This window comes from Meles meles, chromosome X, assembly GCF_922984935.1.
Source record: "Meles meles chromosome X, mMelMel3.1 paternal haplotype, whole genome shotgun sequence".
NCBI classification, from domain to species: domain Eukaryota; kingdom Metazoa; phylum Chordata; class Mammalia; order Carnivora; family Mustelidae; genus Meles; species Meles meles.
Genome location: NC_060087.1, coordinates 93,928,341 through 93,947,568, shown reverse-complemented (window position 1 = coordinate 93,947,568; position 19,228 = coordinate 93,928,341). Strand labels below are relative to the sequence as shown.

At 51.0% G+C, this 19,228-nt stretch overlaps 1 protein-coding gene across 13 annotated transcripts in view; it reads right to left on the bottom strand.

Moving 5' to 3' along the window:
- Positions 1–513: 513 nt before the first annotated feature.
- TMEM164 (transmembrane protein 164) overlaps positions 514–19,228 on the bottom strand; it is a 163,590-nt gene continuing 144,875 nt past the window's right edge. For all 13 annotated transcript variants that reach the window (XM_045995739.1, XM_045995728.1, XM_045995737.1 and 10 more), the window contains 2 exons: positions 6,452–6,552; positions 514–4,748 (listed from right to left, as the gene is read on the bottom strand). In XM_045995739.1, the coding sequence (XP_045851695.1) occupies positions 4,542–4,748; positions 6,452–6,552 (308 nt within the window). In that variant the 3' untranslated portion in view covers positions 514–4,541. The remainder of the gene's footprint in view (positions 4,749–6,451; positions 6,553–19,228) is intronic.

The following is a 19,228-nucleotide window of genomic DNA, read 5'->3' as shown; positions in this document are numbered from 1 at the left end:
AACACCCAGCATCTCCTTTAGCTCAGAGGCTGCTCTCTGGGTGTCTGTCCATCCACTGGGGACAGCGTTACCAGCTTGGCCTTCTGCTGCAGGGATCGCAGGAGGGAATGTGTGTGCAGGGATTTAGTGCCTTGCCGGGCACACAGATACAGCCATCCTTATACAGGTGGAGAACCGGGGGATGTGGCTCGGCCTGAGCTAGTGGTTCTGTGGCCCCAGAATTGCATGGCCCTGGCTTATTTATAGCCCGGCCCAGTGCATCTGGCGGGGCAGGGTGCTGGATGAAGCCAGCGGATGTCCTCAGAAGACAGTCCCTGCCAAGAGCAAAAGACCTCCTGTATCGCTGGTGGAAGCAGGCAGCATGCATGGGAATTTCTGGGTGTGCAGCTCCCAGGGCAGAGCTGCCCTTTGGTGGTCCACCATGGTGTGGGGCGTGAATGGCCCCTTTGGTCTCCTTTTCAAAGCAGAGGGACTTCCGAGAGGGTTCTGGGAAGGAAGGCCAAGACACCTAGGTTCTCATAAATTTTTTAATGAGAGTAAATGAAGAAAACATTGTAACATTAAGTCCCATGGTCAGGGGGTCCTTTATTATTCGGGGATCTTCAACCACAGAAACACCTAAGACTAAAATTCTAGAATGCTAGGTACACAAATTCGTGACCATTTATTTCCAAAGATGACTGCAGAAACTATTTCCATACACAATCAAAAGGCTTTTACAAAACAGAAAACACATTACCAAATGCCCCAGGGAAGTGGGCAAACTGGTTGGGGGGGGGGGGCAGCACAGAGCACCTGAGAACCAGCTTGGCAAAAATAGTCCCCCTGCTGCTGTCTAGGGGGCTTGAGAAGACTGGTTCTACAGGAACCCCCGGGAGGGGGTATGCAGAGTGCGGGGGGGGGGGGGGGGGTCTGCCCAGAACACAGCAGATTCACCTGGGGATGGGGAAGGAAGGAGGAGCGAGCCCAGGGCAGAGGAGTTTGCCAATTTCCTGGCAAAAATCAGACTATCTTATTCTCTCCACCACAATAACACAGATATAAATGAAGAATTCTTCATAGTACAAAACTCACACCGAAAGAAAGCCAGTTCCCAAAACAACAGCTTTGCTTGAGACGACTTTTGCTTTGCTTTGTTTCTTGCCATGAGGAGCAAACCAGTGTACAAAAAAAAAAAGTCACAGACAAGAGCAACCACAAGTGACTAGGTTTTCCTGAGCACAGACTGGTTCACTCTATATACAGAAGGCGGCGGCTCACTCCCTCTCGCAGACTCTGCCCCCTCTGAGAGGGCAGGGCAGGGCAAGGCCTACAGTGAGGGACCCCTCTCCACATGGGGCCTGCTGATCTACCGAAACCAGCACCTGCATCTTGTCCCTCTTGTCTCCTCCCCTACCACCCCCTCAGTCTCCCAACGAGGACAGAGAACTCTGGATCAAAGGCAACAAATCCAGGGAGGTCTTTTTGGCCCAGAGAGTGGAACCCCCCCTCCACCATGCCCCAACACCATTGCGCAGATAGACTGACAACTTGCTGTTGGTGAGGAGGAGGGGAGCTGCGCCCACACCACACAATGCTGAATTAGCAAGGAGTACGGACAGCAGAACCCTGACGGAGGCTAGGCTGGAGGTAGCAGACGGCAAAGTCAGCCAACCGTCCCGCTGAACCCCACCATCCTCCAAGCAGACAAATGAACCCGTCCCCGGGCCTCTGGGAAGAAGATGGGCCAGACCATATTTGGTGTATGGAACCAAATACGGGGAACAGGGATGGGGCTGTAAGCAGGCGCTATCATCCCTGCTATTCTGAGCTGCTGCCCACGCTCTCAGACACACACACACACACTCTCTCTCTCTCTCTCTCTCTCTCTCTCTCTCACACACACACACACACACACACACACACACACAGTGAGCTCCCCCACGGTGGCAAATAGCATCTGAAAAGTTGGCCAAGGTGGCTAGGGAACCTCCTTGGTGCCACCATGAAAGCCCCAGGCAGGAGCTGGGAAGCCTGGGCCCCCTGGCACGGAGGGCCACCCTCCAAGGCAGGCTGCCTTAGGTGGGCTCAGACCATGTCAGGTACTTGCCATACCCCAACCCCTTGAACACAAGCTGCAGGACCCCGCGCAGCCCACGGACTTGGCCCACGCTCTCTTCCCTCTGCCTGCCTGTTTCTGAGCCTCCCTGTCCCTCCAGCTCCCCCTCCAGCTCCCTCTTCCCCTGACAGGTGGAGCTGCCTCTGCCCCAGCCAGGCACATGGCTTCTTTCCCATCCTTTTTTCCTTCCAAGCAGCAGAGAGGACCAGCCAGAATGGGGCACTGAGCCATAGCCAGGGAAAAGGCGAGCTTCTAGAAGCATGCCACCGCTGGAAAGACTGGGCTGACTGTCCACCCATGCCCCAAAGACAGGGAGGAAGGGCCAGTGTACAGTCTCTGCGCCACCGCGGAATTTGGATGCCGAGCATCCACCTACAGGACTCCATGTTCTGGAAGGAGACAGAACGTGCCGCCAGGGGCTCCTCCTGTGACCTCCTCTCAACCTCTCCTTTTGTAAAGAGCCAAGGGGCACTGAGGCCTTGCGTGTTTTCTTATCATTCATCCCTACACGCAGCAGTTCAATGATCGCCAGGGTGGATCCAGCTGCTCAAGAGAGACCCCTTCTGGAGGACAACCCTATGGTGAGAGACACTGAGACAAACTTGGCCAAGCCCTTGGGGGAAGGGAGAGGCAGAAAATAGAGTACATCATGAGGAGCTCAAGGGGAGTAAGAGTACTCCGTGTTCTCCCTCTGGCTCCCCCACGTCCTGGGAACTGATTGTCCTCCATGCCAGCAGGTCTCTGCAGCAGGACGGTTCCTCCTGCAGCTGCTTCCCAGACCTCACCTTGCTCCAGGAGACTCTCCTGTACCCTGCTGCCTTCTGTAGGTCTGTCTGCTCAGATCATGACCACTGAGTCACTGAAGCTCAATCTAAGTCTTTACAGTACAGTAACACCTGGAATACGGGACCCCCCCAGGACTACTGGGTTGCCTAGAGTGGGGTGGGGGGTGGGGCCGTCAGAGGAAGTCATCGAACCACCTTTTCTGTTCTTAGGCAAACCTGTTCTTAGTTAACCCACAAGGAGTCAGCAAATGCCCAGCCACTGGTTCTCTCCTTGAAGTCTGTGTGACTGAGCTCAAGTCTTTGTGCCAAAGGTCTTCCTTTTGAAGCACTTGAACCTGCTCCCATGGGGACCTGATTTCTTGGTACCTCCTTTGCAACCCAGACATGGACTTTGGGGGTGGGCCAGGTGGGCGGGGGAGTGTGTGATGCCCCGCCATGTGAAACAATTCGGCATGGAATCTGGCTGCGGTGATGACACATGGCCCTAGGGTAACCACACCAGCAGGATCTGTATCTTCCCCCAACCCAGGATGCTGACATAGCCCGGGAAAGCACAGAATGCACGGATAGAAGCCCCTGCGGAGATGGGCCCCTGACCCAAGGATTCTCTGAGTTCAAACATCCAAAAACAAGGGAGCAAACAAATTAAAAAAAAAACCCAAAAAGCAAAAAACCCAACTCCAGTTCACCCTTCCCTGAAGCTAACTTTTAAAGCGAGAGAAACATTTAAGGGGTATTCAAGATTAAAATGGCATCTACTATCAAACATTCAACTAAAATGGAGCATACAATTCAAATCACAGTTTTCTCAAGTTATCACTTCCATTGATTAACTTCTAACGCTCACTTCTGATAGGGATATGGGTGACTTTTTGGCTCCCTCAGGCAGAATTTACCCAGGGTCCTACCTAGTAAGAGTGGTGGATATTTTCAACTTGTTCACTTTTGATCTGCTATCCCAACAGCTCTCCATTCCCCTCAATGGAATCTAGCCTTGGGGCCAAGGAGTGCCCCCACCTCCCACCATAGGCAGCATCTTGGAGGGAGTGGCTGGTTGGATGCTTGCTTTGAGTCATGGGACACCAGTGGGAAGACTCTGGCAGGTTCTATTTTGGCCTCGAGCTGGGAAATCCCTTGGCTCTCAGCTTGCCGCTGGTATAGAAACAAGGCCTCGGTCCCATTATGGTGGGGGCTGTGCTGGAGACAAAAGGGGGGCCCCAGAGTAAGCCTGGAGGTCCCTGGCAGTGGAGAAATGAAACCCAACCCAATCTCATCACTTCAGTGCCAAGAGAACTACTGCTTGTTGTTCCCCGTCACCTCAACCAGCTGTCGTTAAAGCACCAACAAGCAGAGTGAAAACCACTGACTACTGTCGCCCACGTAAGGCCACTAGGAGCAGGGAGGAAGAGCCAAAGGGGAGGAGGAGGAAGAATCCAGCCCTTGGCACGATCCCCCACCCCCAGGCTCCAGGAGATGTCCTGGGGGTTAGAGCTGGGGAAGGAAGCGCGGTGGAAGAAAGTGACAGAGAGGAGGGGGAAAAGAAATACACCAAACATCCTACTGCCCTCTCCCCATGATTTCATCAAGAACTGGGTGTTCTCCAAGTCAAGTCAGGACTTGCTTCCTCAGGGAGAAAAAAAAAAAAAAGACAAGCACCTTCAGTCTATTTTCTTGGCTGGAAGCCGGAGCAAATCCAGCAGATATTTACACAAGGGCCCAGCCATGTATGAGAACAGGATGACCAGCTTCCCGTGGGTCATGGTCATGAGAGTCTGGTGTCCCGAGGCCCAGATGCGATACCAGGGGCCGTAGAATGGGTCTGAGATGGCCGGACACAGCATGTTGTTCAAATTCACTTCGGTGACCTGCAGGGACAAGGGAGGTAGAGTGAGCGTTCACCATCCTGAGGCTTTCTCTGGCTTCTGCCAGTTCAGCCATCTCTACCTAATGGGGGGCTAGACAAGGAGGGATTGACCAATCCCCACCTGTTCATGATGGGATTTCTCTGCCCTAGGGTTTTGGGGGTGGGTCAAGGCTAGAGCCCTTGGGAGGCGATGGGGGAGGCCATCCAATGGAAAAGCTGTTTGGCGTTGCTCAATCTTGTCTTCCCGTTGGGTCCAGAGCCTGCCGTCATTCCTAAGCATCTACCACGTGCCTAGTCCCCGGAGAGGTGTCAGGGGATGACAGAACAGTCAACGGCATGGTCCCTGCCTCCACTTATAACTGGCCACCAACCGAGTCGGTATGGGCAACCACATCTGACCTCAAACCAGACGGTGCTCACCAGGTTTCCCCCACCAGGAGATCTGGGGGGAGGGTACAGAATGGGCACTGAGTTCTCAGAGAAGATTTCATGAAGAAATGGCACCCTGAACAGACTCATGAAGGATGGATGGGGGTCATGGCGAGGAATGGAGCTAGCGGGGCCTTCCTTGTAGGAGGCCTGCAGGTGGGACTGAGCATGGTTTGTATGGTGACATGAGGACACGGACCCCTCTGGAATCAAGCAGTTCCAGTGGAGAGCGCTCAGAACCAGGTGTGAAATCATCTTGTTGCCTTCCTCAAGTATGGGAGCATTCATGCCACTGGCCAAGAGCTCCAGCTGTCCCCCAGGCAAACCAGAGCAGAGCAGAGTGCCAGGGTGGGGAAGAGAAAGGGACTGCTCCTCCTAAGGCACTGGTGACCTCGGTCATGCGCCTTAGTCCGGCCAGGCCCCACGAGGCCCCACACGGCTGATGCTGCATTCATGCCGCTCACACACAAAATCAGACACGCCGTTCCTGCCCCGAAGATGGCTGTGGCACCTGCCTTCCAAAGCCTTTCCAGCCCATTCACGTTAGAGACAAGTCCTGACCACCTCCTGGGGAGGCTGGAGGTTTGGTTCCATGTCTCAGAGTGGGGCCAGCTCTCTGCCCTCGACGGGGAGGTGACTCACCCAGAATGGTGGCAGAGCCGGGACTTGAACTTGGGTCTCCTGACCCCCCACAGCCCCGAGTTCTTCCTCCTTCACTTTGCCACCAATATAGACAACCATGCACTCAGCCATGTTGGGCTCTGGATAACTCAACTACTGAGTCCAGCCTTCATCCACGCTCCGGGCGGGTCTGAACACCCCAGAATGCCATGGGAGTCCCCCCGACACGGCACTTCCACTGGCCACACAGCTCAGGGCCTGGGAGTCGGCCCAGAATGGACCTAAGGTTGGAAGCCTCCTCTCCAGGCCCAGGCCAGGATGGAGGTCCTGCCTTCACCCCCCATGGGGTATGTAACAAACCACTTTCTAGCCGCAGCTTGCTGTTTGCAACCCGGGTGGTCGTGAGCAAAGGGCATCTTTGCCTCCCCAGGGATGGAAGAAACGGTCAATACTGCAGATTTCCGAAAACCCTTCGGAGAGGCCCAGGCCATGGAGCATACATAAATCAGCAACCCAGACACAACAATCTGACATCCTGGCCTTTGGCATCTTGTATTTTCGAAACAAAATGATACAGCAGCGCCAACCAGGATTATGAAGATTTATGGAGAACTCCGCACAGAGGGGGATTGGAGGGGACCAAACCAAACTTACCAGGCCCAGGATCTGTAAGATGCTGAAGTGGTAAAAGAACATGAGGCCAGTTGAGAGAAGGGCCCACCGGAAACTGCTGAGGGGCTCTGGGGTGTAAGCACCTGGAGGAAAAGGGGACACGGTGAGACTCACTTCTCCTTTGCTCCTCAAGGTTACAGGTGCTGAGGCCACAGCCACCACTGGCCAACTGCCCCCTGTCGCTACTTAGAAGATGGGCCCGCTGACATGCCGGGGCCATTACGGAGGGAGGATTTTTTTTTTTTTTTTGATGATGAAAGGAATGCATGCTCCTTAGAGGAAATTTAGAAAATGTTACAGGAGTGGCAACGAGATGGGGAAAATGAAGAGCAACACATCCCTGGCCCTCTACTCCCCACACACGGCGCTGCTGGCTTGTGTGTGTGCACGCCGGCTGGACTGCCCTATGCCTCAGGAGCTGGTTTGCTTTTTTTTTTTCTTCTTAATTACTAATTGGAGTCTAACTGTATATATAACCACGCATCCTTCCCTTTCACATTAACTTTCGTCCTTCTCTCACGTTTCTAAAAAGAGAGCTCTTTGAGGAAGTGTGGCGGCATGGTGGTTGGAAGGGTCCACTTTCATAGCCCATGGATTTGGGCTCGAATCGAGATTCTACCACAACTGGGCTGTGTGGCCCTGAAAAAGTTGTGGAAACTCCCTAAGTCTCAGTTTTCCTGCCTGCAGAACGAGGATACCAGTCCTACCCACTCCTTAGCACTGTGGCAAGGAATGAAGGGAATAAGCTACCGGGTGCTCGTGGTCTAGACTTGGGTACCACATGAGTGTTCCACGGGTGTAAGGTGGTACGAGCACATCATGATCATGCTTCCAACAACGACAGAATGTAGTGCATCCGACGGCTGTGCCATTTCCCAACCGTTGTCCAACTCCTCTTCCCCTGCCCCGGAACAGCAAGAATGATATATTTTCCCTCTAGCCTCCCTAGGAACGAGCCTCCCGGGAGGTGTGGATGCATTCCAGAGCTGGCAGGGCTGGAGTATGGCTTATAGGATGCTGTGGGGTGTGACTCGGAATGGAAGGCTTGGAGATGGGGGTGCTCCAGAATGAAAGGAAGCTGGAACTCTCCATCCCAAGCAAGTAGGTGGCAACATGACATCCTGAAGTAGTATCTTCCCAAGTCAGTCTTTCACTGATTCATCCATTCATTCACCAGTTATCAGGCACCTATTACATCTCCAAGCTCCGTGCTAACCTTTGGGGTATAGGAAGATAAAGAAGACAGGCTCCCTACAATTCCAGACTCCTGGTCTATGGGGAAAGGCAGACATGCCAATCGACAATTAGAACCCAGTACAAAGGTAGGGTGCCTGTGTTCTGTGCCCCATTATCAAGGGAGGACAGAACTCAGCTGGAAGCGGAGGAGGGGGAAGGAAGATGTAGGAACAAGGACTGCTTCTTAGTAGATGGGGCACAGAGCAATCCCGAAGGACCAACGGGACTTAACCAGGGGCCCAGGCATTCTAGAGCCAGCGGCTTGTGCAAAGGCAGACATGCAGACATGAGCCCCGAGTGTAAGGCAATTCAGAGAACTATAGGTAACAGTTGGGGCTGCAGTGGAGAGTGTGGCGGGGCGGTGAGCAGGAGTAAGACTTGGATGTTGGTTGAGGGCTGGCTTGGGCTTCAGCCCATACCTGCAGGGTGATGAGCCCTGATGCCATAAGGCTCAGGTAGGCAACTGGGAGAAGAAAGCCAATGCCCCTTCTAAAGATGGCAACCAACACTCGGCTCCATCCAACCACTGCCCTACTGGGACGTAGTCCCAGAGTTGCCAGTTTTTTCAGTTTTGCAAGAGGAGCCAGAAATACGAACCTGTGTGTGGAATTTCCTGATTTTTATATGTTGGCAAATAACTCAGAATGTTTTAAGAATGCTCAACGGACCAAACAAAACATGTCTTCTTGGATGGATTTCAGCACATGGATGGCGAGCTCGGAGTTCTGCTGCTGAGCCACAGGAAGGAGCAGGAAAGTGATGTGATCAGACATGTGCTTGAAAAAGGTCCCACTGGCTGGTGCAGGGGAAGGACTGGAGCAGAGAACATCGAGCCAGGGACACGGATAAGGAGGCTGCTGCAGGAACCCAAAGAGGGAAGGGGACAGACGGCCCTCAAAGATTATAGAGGAAGGGCTGGAGAGAACTGGAAGAAGATCTCAGCAGATGTGAGTCATGGATGCTGGGGAGCAAGGATGAGGATGGACAAATCTAGAAAGGCCTCCAGCTTGGGCCTCATTGGGTTGATGGTGCCATTGATTGTGATGGAGAAGAAAGGAGAAGTCAAGAGGAGGCAGAAGGCAGGGAGATGATGAGGCCAACTTCAGACATATTGCAATCGAGGCATCTGTGGAATATCCGCGTGGACACGTCTCAGTCAGTTTCACTCATCTATAGAATGGCATACCACTGCCCACTTCATAAGGCTGTTGGGTAGATGAGATGACTTAATGTAAGTCACGTCACACACTCAATGGAAAAGATGGGGCTGAACATCCAGATGTAGGTGTCAGCAGCACCCACCAGCTACTAAAGACACAAGGGCACTTGTGGACTGAGAGAGGAAGGCCAGAGACAGAACACCAAGGAACACCACAGGGGCAGGGTGGGGTAGGGTAGGGTGGGGTGTGGCAGGAAGAAGGAGTGAGGTGGGGTGACTGAAACCAGGTAGGTCTACTGGGGGAAAAGCTCGGGCTTATTATGGGCACATGAGCCAGGCTCACAGCATCTGTAAGTCACAAGGCCCTTGAAGAGCATCAAACTCATTCTTCCAGGTTAGAGATGGAGACACCAAAGGCCAGGAGATTGGTGGTGCCACCGCCAAAGTAAGAACGTAAGAGTAAGGGCGCTGGGCTCTTAGACGCTGCTAGGCCGCTCACTGCTCAGTGCCCCTGTTGCCACTCGTCCAGACCGCCACCAAACCAAGTCATAAGGTCTCTTTCCTTGTCTGTTTTCCTCTCTGGACCAGAGCTCCACGGGGAGGGGGACCTTGTCAGACTCGTTTCTGTGCCCCTATCATCTAGCACAGCGCTTGGCTTGCGAAAAGACACTGAGCTGCACACTGACACTTTGCGCACCTTCCTGTCTGCTGAATGAATGGGAATCGGGCACCGTGTTGTCTCCCTGGTTGCTGGGGTATTAAGGGGAAGAGAGGACCTGGAGGACCCAACAGGTGCCTCTCAAGGCTGGAGCTATTTCCCTCCATCCTCTGCTTGGCTCCCCCTAGTGGCAGCTGGGCAGCAGTGACCGGTCCAGTGGGCCACGGGGCCCCTGGAGGAGAAGGACAGGAGGGGGCAGCCAGGAGGTCCTCAGCCTCGAGGTAGCTCAGCCACCGACCTGGGGAAAACTGGGATGAGGCCCCTCTCCTCATCATGTTCCTCCTTACCCCACAGTCCCTGCCACATGCTATGGGGGAGAGGCACACTCAGATACAGCCAGGGGTCCACGTTTTCACTGTCCCTTGCCCCAACCCCCACTTTCCTACAACCACTTTGGGTTGCCCCATCCGCCCCATACCAGATTGTCAGTTCCATGAATGAGGGGCCGTTTCAGAATCTCCCCTTTATCTCCAGCACCTGGTACACAGTAGGCACTCCAAAATTCAGCCTGGTGTGAGCGATCGAACGGCACAGCCCTTCAGGAGAAATCATCAAACTCTATAAAACCCTTTGGCCTGGGAATCTTCCGTCAAATACCTAAAGAACCCAAAAGACCACCCTTATTTGCACAAAGATATTTACACCTGCGCCACCTGTAAAACTGAGGACCTGGAAACATACCAAGTGGGGAAATAAGGTGAACTCTGGCCCCTTGGTATTGTGCAACCACCATTCAAATGACAACCAAACCATGCGCAAACGGAAAAGTCCCTGGCTGGTAGTGGCAGATGTCAAAGGCAGAACACCAAACAACATTCCAGGGATGGAAAATAGAGCTGAAGAGGTGAAAACAAAGGGCTTGGAGGTGGACAGCCCTGGGTGTGAATCCCCTGTCTGCCACTGCCTGGGGTCGGGGCAGGGGGACAGCGGGGGTAGGGGGTGTCCCTGGGGCAGATCCTGTTGCATTGCCCTCTCGGACCGTTTCCTGTATGAAGACTGGAGGTAGCATCCACGTCTCAGGGCCTTAACATCTACCTCTCAGGGCCGCCAAGTAGAATAAGAGATACAGAAAAGTAAACAGAGCAGCTTGCTTGGCACACAGCAGGCGGCTGCTACTTTTATCATGGAGAAACCACAGCCATCCAAAATCTCCAAAAAGACTGGGAGAAGCCAGGGAATCTTGCAAAGAAGTGATCTTCTCTGTGAAGGGCTGGGGGAGGGGAGCTTGCCTACGGTTTCCACTGTCTTCACTGTTGTTGGTTCTTTTCATTGTACAGATAACCAAAGATTCAATTTCTCAGAAACTTAAAAAAAAAAAAAAAGGAAAAGAAAAGAAACCAGAAAGAGAGCCAGCCAGGAAGAAAGCAAGCAAGCACCCTGAGAATAAATGATCCACCCCACATAGATATATGCAAATGGTATGCAAATGTGCATCATTCATTTTTTTCTCCATATACCTGATTGTGGCCCTTGGGATAATCCAAGTGAAAAACCAGTTTTCTTCTAAAGGAAAAGAGAAACTTAAGCACTTCTGGAAAAATTAAACACATAAAACTTTTTTTTTCTACTCTAAGAAAGAAATGTGACATTTTTCTGCTAGCATCGTGTCTCCCAGGAGGATAGAAGCATTTCATCTCTAAAGGTGGGGGGAGCGAAAATAGTAACTTTTTCTGAAATCAATTTCTGCCAGAAGGAAGCGTCGCACGTGCTGGGAAAGAAGTCACCTGCACCACCAGCGCAGCAAAGACAGATCCCGAAAGGCCTCCCAGGGGCCATTCTCTCATCCTATAATCCCACCCAGGAAGGACTTGAGGCTGGGCAGGGTGGCATCCTGTCCTGTTTTCCGGTCTTAGTCCTGCTTCCTTCGACCCATTCACTTCATCCAACATTGGGCACTAGATCCCATGGCTAGGCGGTGGGGAGAAGGGGGCAAAGACAGTCCCCGCTCCTGACAACTGCCTGGCACTTACAAGTGAACAATGAGGGGAGTGCCTAGGTGGCTCAATGGATTATGCGTCCAACTCTTGATTTTGGCTCAGGTCTTGATCTCAGGGTCCTGGGATCGAGCCCTACATCGGGCTCTGTGCTAAGCATGGAGTCTGCTTGCCCCTCTCCCTGTGCCCCTCCCTCCACTCATGTTCTCTCTATCTTAAACAAATAAATAAAATCTTTTACAAGTAAAAGAGTGAATCATGAGATGGTGTAGGCAGGTAAGCACAGGAAGTAAGGGGGCACAGAGGAAGGGTAGCTGGAGACGACAGCTGGGGTGGGTTTTGAAGAAGCACAGGGAGGAGCTGGGGTCGGAGCGTGCAGGAGGGAAAGGGTACTCCACGTGGTGGGTACAGCCTGCCAAAAGGTGTGGAGGCATGACGTGGCACACTGTTTGCATATCATCTCAAGCAGATCTGTGTCATGGGAGCATAAAGTGGGAGGCGACACGTGCCAAGAGATGAAGCTGGAGAGACCAGCGGGGTCTCTTCTTCATGACCTGACCAGTGGGGTTAGGTCATAAAGAACCTCATTCGCCATGGTCAAGAACTTGGCCTTGATCCTGAACAAGATGAGATGCCACTGAGAGATTTTACACAGGGGAGTACAGGTCAGATTTCTGTTCGGGATGGCTAGGGAGGCAGGCCAGGCAACTTCCAAGTCTATGACTTCAGAATTTACTACAAGTCTTACTTCAGTAACTGAGTTGAATTAGGGGAAACAGGAGTTCAACGTGGAATGAGCTGACACCGAATTCCTATGGGGTGTCCCCGTGGAGAGCTTGGGAGAGAAATGGCATGGACAGAGCTTGGAGCGGAGAGATCAATGAGAAGAGTCCGTGGAATGAGAGTAAAGCACCGATCGTTGCCAGAAGAAAGTGGACCCCCTGCCCAAGAAGACAGGATCGAAGATAAGATGAGCCCGCCAGCCACACATGACAATTTACACGTAAAGGAATTAAAATTAGATAAAATTAGAAATTTGATTCCTTGGCTGTGCCAGCTGCATTTCTAAGTGCTCACGTGAGTAGTGGCTACCCTACAGGGCAGGGCAGAAGCAGAACGTTCCCACCATCAACGAACATTCCACTGGGAGCACACTTCTCTATAGAGGTAGAGACCAACACCTCTCCTGGCTTTAGCGACATGCTGGCCATGTACTCGCGGCAATAGCAATTTCAGGAAAACAGTGATACAGGAGCTAGGTGGTCAAAGCTAAAGAGGAATTTTTTCAGGTGTACAAGGAAGGGAATTCCAGGTGAAGGGAACAAGATCTGCAAAGGCACAGAGAAATCATTACTCAAATCCCCAATACTTCATTCACATCTCTGAATGTCCCCTTCATCCTTTGGGTCACACCCACCCTACCTCTGCCCACGAGGAGCCTGCTTCCCTTCTGGCCTTCAAAAACAGTCTCACTGGTTTTTCTCCTTTGGCCCATGTAGGCAGCGTGGGTAACTTCTTACTTTGCACTGCTGTTCCCAGACCACTGGCCCTCCTCTCTCCCTGAACCCTTACAACCACCATCCCATACCACCCCACTACTCTTCCCTTTGATGGCTGTCTACAAACATCTGCGTCATGGCCCTCAATATCCCTTGAAGATGTTAGTACCTGGCTTGGTACCACTCTCTCCAAAACCATCCCTGTCCTATTTCTTGATAATTTCCACACATGTTTGGATAAACCTTCTAGGACCCTGGTCTCTTGGTTCCTTGCCACCCCCCCCGCCCGCCCTCAGTCCCCTTGTCCTCTCTAGCACATCAGCCACTCACTTCCATGCCCATGCCTGAGACCTCAGAATTGTGAATATCTGCAACCCCCTCTAAGTCAAACATTCCTTCTTCAACTACGACTTCTTCTTTCAGGCTTACACTCTCACCCTGACCCCGACACTTTGACACAGCCAGAATCTGTGATCAGTAGGTCCCACCATCTCTCTGCTGTCTCTCATGGCTCCTGCTTCCCTCCTTACATTCCGTGGCCCATCATTCGAAAGATCCCTGGCACCCTCCTTTCACTTCACAGTGCCTGCCAGGATTGTACTCATCTTGGTGGGGGCGGGGGGACCCAACAACCCAGCCCTGGTTAAATTCCAATGTGCTCCTCTTCCTTGCTTTCACCCACACAGCTGAATGTGTCTGGAAAAAAACAAGAGCGCTGACTGTTCTCGCTTCGAATTTGTGATCACAGACCTCAAGTGCATCCTTCATGTTGCCAGGCAATCACGCTTTACCTCCCCTAGTCCATTCACTCTCTCAGGCAACAATGTCATATGGTCTCCTCTCTTCTCAAACCCTCATTCTCAGATGATGACCTTGCCTCCTACTTCACTGAGAAAAAAAAGAATCAGGCAAAAAAAAAACAAAAAACAAAAAACAAAAACAACAAAAAACCCTCTTAAATCTGGGGCACCTGGGTGGCTCAGTCAGGTATCTGCGTTTGGCTCCGGTCATGATCCTGGAGTCCCGGGACCGAGCCCCTCATAGGGCTCCCTGCTCAATAGGGAATCTGCTTCTCCCACTGCCCCCGCTCGTGTTCTCTCTCTCTCTCTCTTAAATAAACACAATCTTTAAAAATTTTTCCCTCAAAGCTCTCATGATTGCCTCTAACTACGTACCTGCCTCAGTGACTGATGTGCTCTGCCTTCACCCCCCTTGCCATGGATGTCCTGCCCAAGACCCCAGCCAAGGTCAGCCTTCCCCTTTGTATCCAGATCCCATTCCCTTTCACCTAGTCGGTATTGCTACAGCTGCTGCAAACACCTGACTTTGCTTCCCCTTCCATCCTCAGCCCCTCTCTAGAGCAACTGACGCGGCTCATCCAGTATGGCAGCTACTGGCCACGTGTGGCTACTGAGCCCTCGAGAGGTGGCTAGTGTGAACTGACATGAGCCGTTAGTGTAAAATACACACTGGGTTTCAAAGGATGTAAAATATCCTGGTAGCAATTTTATGCTGGTTACATTGCAATGAGAACGTTTTGGATATAGTGGGTTAAATAACATAGAAGAGATGTTGTTAAAATTAATGGCACCAGTTTCTCTAACATTTTCTGAGTGTGGCTACTAGAATATTAGATTATATTCACGGCTCACATCTTTTTTTTTCTTTTTGACAATACTTGTCCATACTTCTTGTCCACAATTCCTCTCATCCCATTCTCTCTTAACCTGCTTTAATTCGGCTTCTGCTCCTACCTCCCCCCTCCACTCACTCCCCCCAAAACGGCTCCCCACAGGGTCATAAATAACCTTTCCACTGCTGAATCCAATGGTCAATTCTCAGGCTTTATCTTACGCATCCTTTTGTTCTGGAAACGTTCTTCGTCTAGAGTCCAGGATACTGCTCTCCCTTCATTTTCCTCCTGCTCCACAACCTGCTTCTTCTCCGTCCCATCTAGCAGTTCCTCCCCCTCTGTGACCTCTAAATGATGGAGGGTCAGGCTGCAGAACTCAGAGGTTTTCTCTTCCCTATACACTTTCATGCCCTGAGCAGTTTCAACCGATCTCATGGCTTGAAGGCAATCTATGCGCTAATGAATCCAAAATGCACATCTCAGCCCGGACCTCTGCCTCGAATTCCAGGCTCACACATCTCAAAGCTTGCTCGTATCTGCACTGGGATACGCAAATGGGCATCTCACGTTCTCGAACCCAGCTTTGGACCTTAGCTCCTATGGTAGATGATTACTGTACTGGCTCCAAGTAAGTCATACCCTCCCAGTATCCACACCCTCATGTGTTCCTCTCCCACGCTGATCAGGCCACATGACCCATGTGGCTCAGCCATGCAACTTGCTTTGACCCATGGGATTACATCAAAAAAGTTGCCACTAGAGGCGTGATAAGCACCTGTACCTAGGAGTGTGCCCTCTTGGAATGATGCCATGAGAACCCCATGCCATGAAAGGCCATGAGGATAGAGGGGGCCAGCTATCCCAACTGCTCCAGGTAAGCCCAGGCAAGACCAGCAGAAAACTATCTCAGTCAGCAAGGGCTGCCATAACAAAACACAACACACGTTTCTTTTTTCAGTTCTGAAAGCTATAAAGTCTCAGATCAAGTGCACAGGCAGATTCATGTCTAGGGAGAGCCCACTTCCTGATTCACAGGACAGCCAACTTTTTGCTGTAGCCTCACAAGGTGGGAGGGGCTAGGGAGCTCTCTGGCCTCTCCTTTTCCAATCCCATTCATGAGGGCCCTGCCCTCATGACTTAATTGAACCCCAATTACTGCCCAAAGGCTCTATGTCCAAATACAAGCACACTGGGAATTAGGATTTCAACATAAGAATTTGCCGGGGCTGGGGCACAAACATCTGGTCCATAACAATGAATGACACAGTCAACCCACACAGTTGTGAAAAATAGGATGTCACTAGGGTTTATTTGGGTACCTCTTAATCCCTCTTCACCAATTTTGCCCATCCCCCTCAAAGCCCCTTCCCTCTGGCAACCACTAGTCTGTTCTGTGTATTTAAGAGTCTGTTTCTGGGGCGCCTGGGTGGCTCAGTGGGTTGAGCCACTGCCTTCAGCACAGGTCATGATCTCAGGGTCCTGGGATCGAGTCCCGCATCAGGCTCTCTGCTCAGCAGGGAGCCTGCTTCCCTCTCTCTCTCTGCCTGCTTCTCTGTCTACTTGTGATCTCTGTCAAATAAATAAATAAAAAATCTTAAAAAAAAAAGAGTCTGTTTCTGTTTGTTTATCTGCGTTGTTTTTTAGATTCTACATATAAATGAAATCATACAGTATTTGTCCTTTTTGGGGGCTTTACTTAGCAAATTACCTTTCAGGTCCATCCATGTTGTCACAAACTGCAAGGTCTCCTTTTCTTATTTTTGAGTAATATTCCTGTGTGTGTATCTCACAGCTTCTTTATCTAGTCATCTACTGATGGACACTCGTCACTTCCCTACCTTGGCTATTGTCAACAATGCTGCAATAAAAACAGGAGTGTGTAGATCTTTTCCAATTAGTGTTTTCAGTTTCCTCAGATAGATGCCCAGTAGCGGAATTACTGGCTTGTACAGTATTTCTATTTTTAATGTCTTGAGGAACCCCCATACTGTTTTCCACAGTGGCTGCACCAGCCTGCATTCCCACTAGCAGTGTAGGAGGGTGACCTTTTCTCCCCGCCCTCGCCAATACTTGCTTCTTGTCTTTCATACTAGGAATTCCGACAGGTACAAGGTGGAATCTCACTGTGGTTTAGACTTGCATTTCCCTGATGATGCGTCATACTGAGCACCTCTTCATGGGTCTGTTGGCCATCTGGGTGTCTACTTTGGGAAAAAAATGTCTATTCAGGTCTTTGGCCCATTTTTAATTGAATTATTTGGTCTTCTGGTGGTTAGCTGTGTAAGTTCTTCATAAATCTTGGCTACTAACCCTTTAACAGATACGTCATTTGCAAATCTCTGCTCCCATTCAATAGGCTGCCTTTTTGTTTTGTTGATCACTGCCTTCAGTGTGCAAGAGCTTTTTAGTTTGGTGTCATCCAATAATAAGTCAGTGCTTTAAGCCACTATGTTTTGGGATGTTTGTTACTTCCATTCCTTATCCCCCCCCCCCCTCCAAAAACCAATGAATAAGAACAGAGCCCTCCTCCTAGTCTCCCTGATCTCAATTAATGGTCTTCCACCTAAGTTACTCAGGTCATAACCTTCAAGAGTCACCCTTGACCCCTCCTTCTCTCATACCCTATATCTGATCCATCAGCAAATCCTGCTGGCTGCACCTTCAGCATGTATCCCAAACCCAATGACTCTCCTGTCAGTACCCCAGCCACTAGCTTCTCCTGCTTGAGTTACTATACACATCACTTACAGGTCTTCCTGCTTCCATCCCTGTCCCCCTGCGGTCTAATTTCAGCATAGCAACTGGGTGACCCCTTTAAAAATTCATCTGGATCATCTGAGTCCATGGCTCAAAACCCTCCAATGGCTGCCCATCTCCCCAAAAGTAAGCTGCCAAGTCCTTCCTGTGGTCTGTGAGGTCTACAGCACCTTTCTGACCTCATCTCCTACAACATAACCCCTTCCTTCACATGGCTCTAGACACACTGACCTATTGCTGTTGCTGGAATATTCTAGAAACATTCCATGTCAGGGTCTGTACACTTCTTTGCTCTTCTTGGCATATTCCTCCTCTAGGTATCCGATGGCTCAGTCCCTTGCCTTACAAACCTTCACTCAACTGTCACATTCTTAGTGAGACCTTCTCTTTAAACGAGGGTACCTCATTTAAAACTTCAGCCTCCCTAGCCATTCAGCATCCCTGTACCCCTTACCCTGCTTCAGCTTTTCCTCTCTGACACTTAACATTATCTGACTTACTAGACACTTCACTTGATTCTTTACTGTCTCCTTCCACAAGAATGTCAACTCCCTGAAAGCAAACATATGTGTCTGTTTGGCTCACTGCTTTATCCTCAAAGTGCTTGATGCAAAGTAGGGGTTCGATAAATATTTGCAGAACAAATGAAGTGAGCAGCCCCACATGTTCGAGAATTTTCTGCAGCTCAGTATCACTGAACTATCATATAGGAGGGAGGGATAAAGAGGAGATGGGAGCTGGTTCGTGAAGAATTAGATATTTTGGACATTACAAATCACCTAGAGATCTTGGTAAAGGGCAGGTGCAGTGTGTCCGGGGTACAGATCTAGGGTCTGCGTTTCTAACTGACTCCTGGGTGCTGCGGGCCCACAGACCACACTTTGAAGCAAGGGGCAGAGCTTGCCGTCTGGCTGCTGATGAAAGTAGAGCGAGGCTAGAGGTATGGATTGAACAAGTCAGGCATGATCCAGTCTGAACTAAAAGTGGAGTACAGGGAATAAATTTGAGAAATGATCAGGAGGTTGAATTGACAGCATTTGGTCACTGACTGGATGTGGGGGAGAAGGGGAGTCAAGGGCCGATGATTTTCTGCAGATCTCCGGCCCGGGTAATGAGTGGACGATGGTACCACTCGATGGGATGGGGACCATGAGAGAAGGTGAGGGCTTGGGAACAGGGAAGAGAATGACTAATTTAGCTCCCAACAACAATGCCATCCTGAACCTTTGTGCCCAGGAGACGCCTCCATTTCGAGCTTTTGCAAGGCTACACCACCCAGGGATGATCCCAAGATGACCACGGATATGGGATTTTCCATTCTCACCACTGAGCACAGGCCCAAGTCAGGTTCCCCTTCATCCAGGCATTTGACCAAATGAACTGTGCCTTCTAGTCTATTTAATGTGTAAGAGGCTATCCTGAGGTAGATGTCCAGGTGGAAGTTTCATCTGGTAACCTCCTATCCTGAGGGGCTGGAGTGCCCCTCAGGCTACGCCACCTCTGGCTAAGGCAACTTAAAGACCCCCCCAATCTCCAAGGATCCCAGCCAGCCCTCTGACAACCGCCCATGGAGTGAGGGCCCTGAGCTGGCAAAGTATCCAAGAGATGGGCCTGGCCTAGCAGCTTCAGCGCTGGAGTCCAGAGACCCCGCTCCCAGTGTCCACTCTCATCCGTGCGGTGCCGATCAAAACCCCTCTAAGCAGCACTGCCCCACTTGCAGGGAAATTTCAGGCCCTCTCTACCCTGCAGGAGCACATAGAAAAGCCAAAGGAACATGGAGCTATTCTACACAAAAATGGTATTGAAACCCATAACATACCATG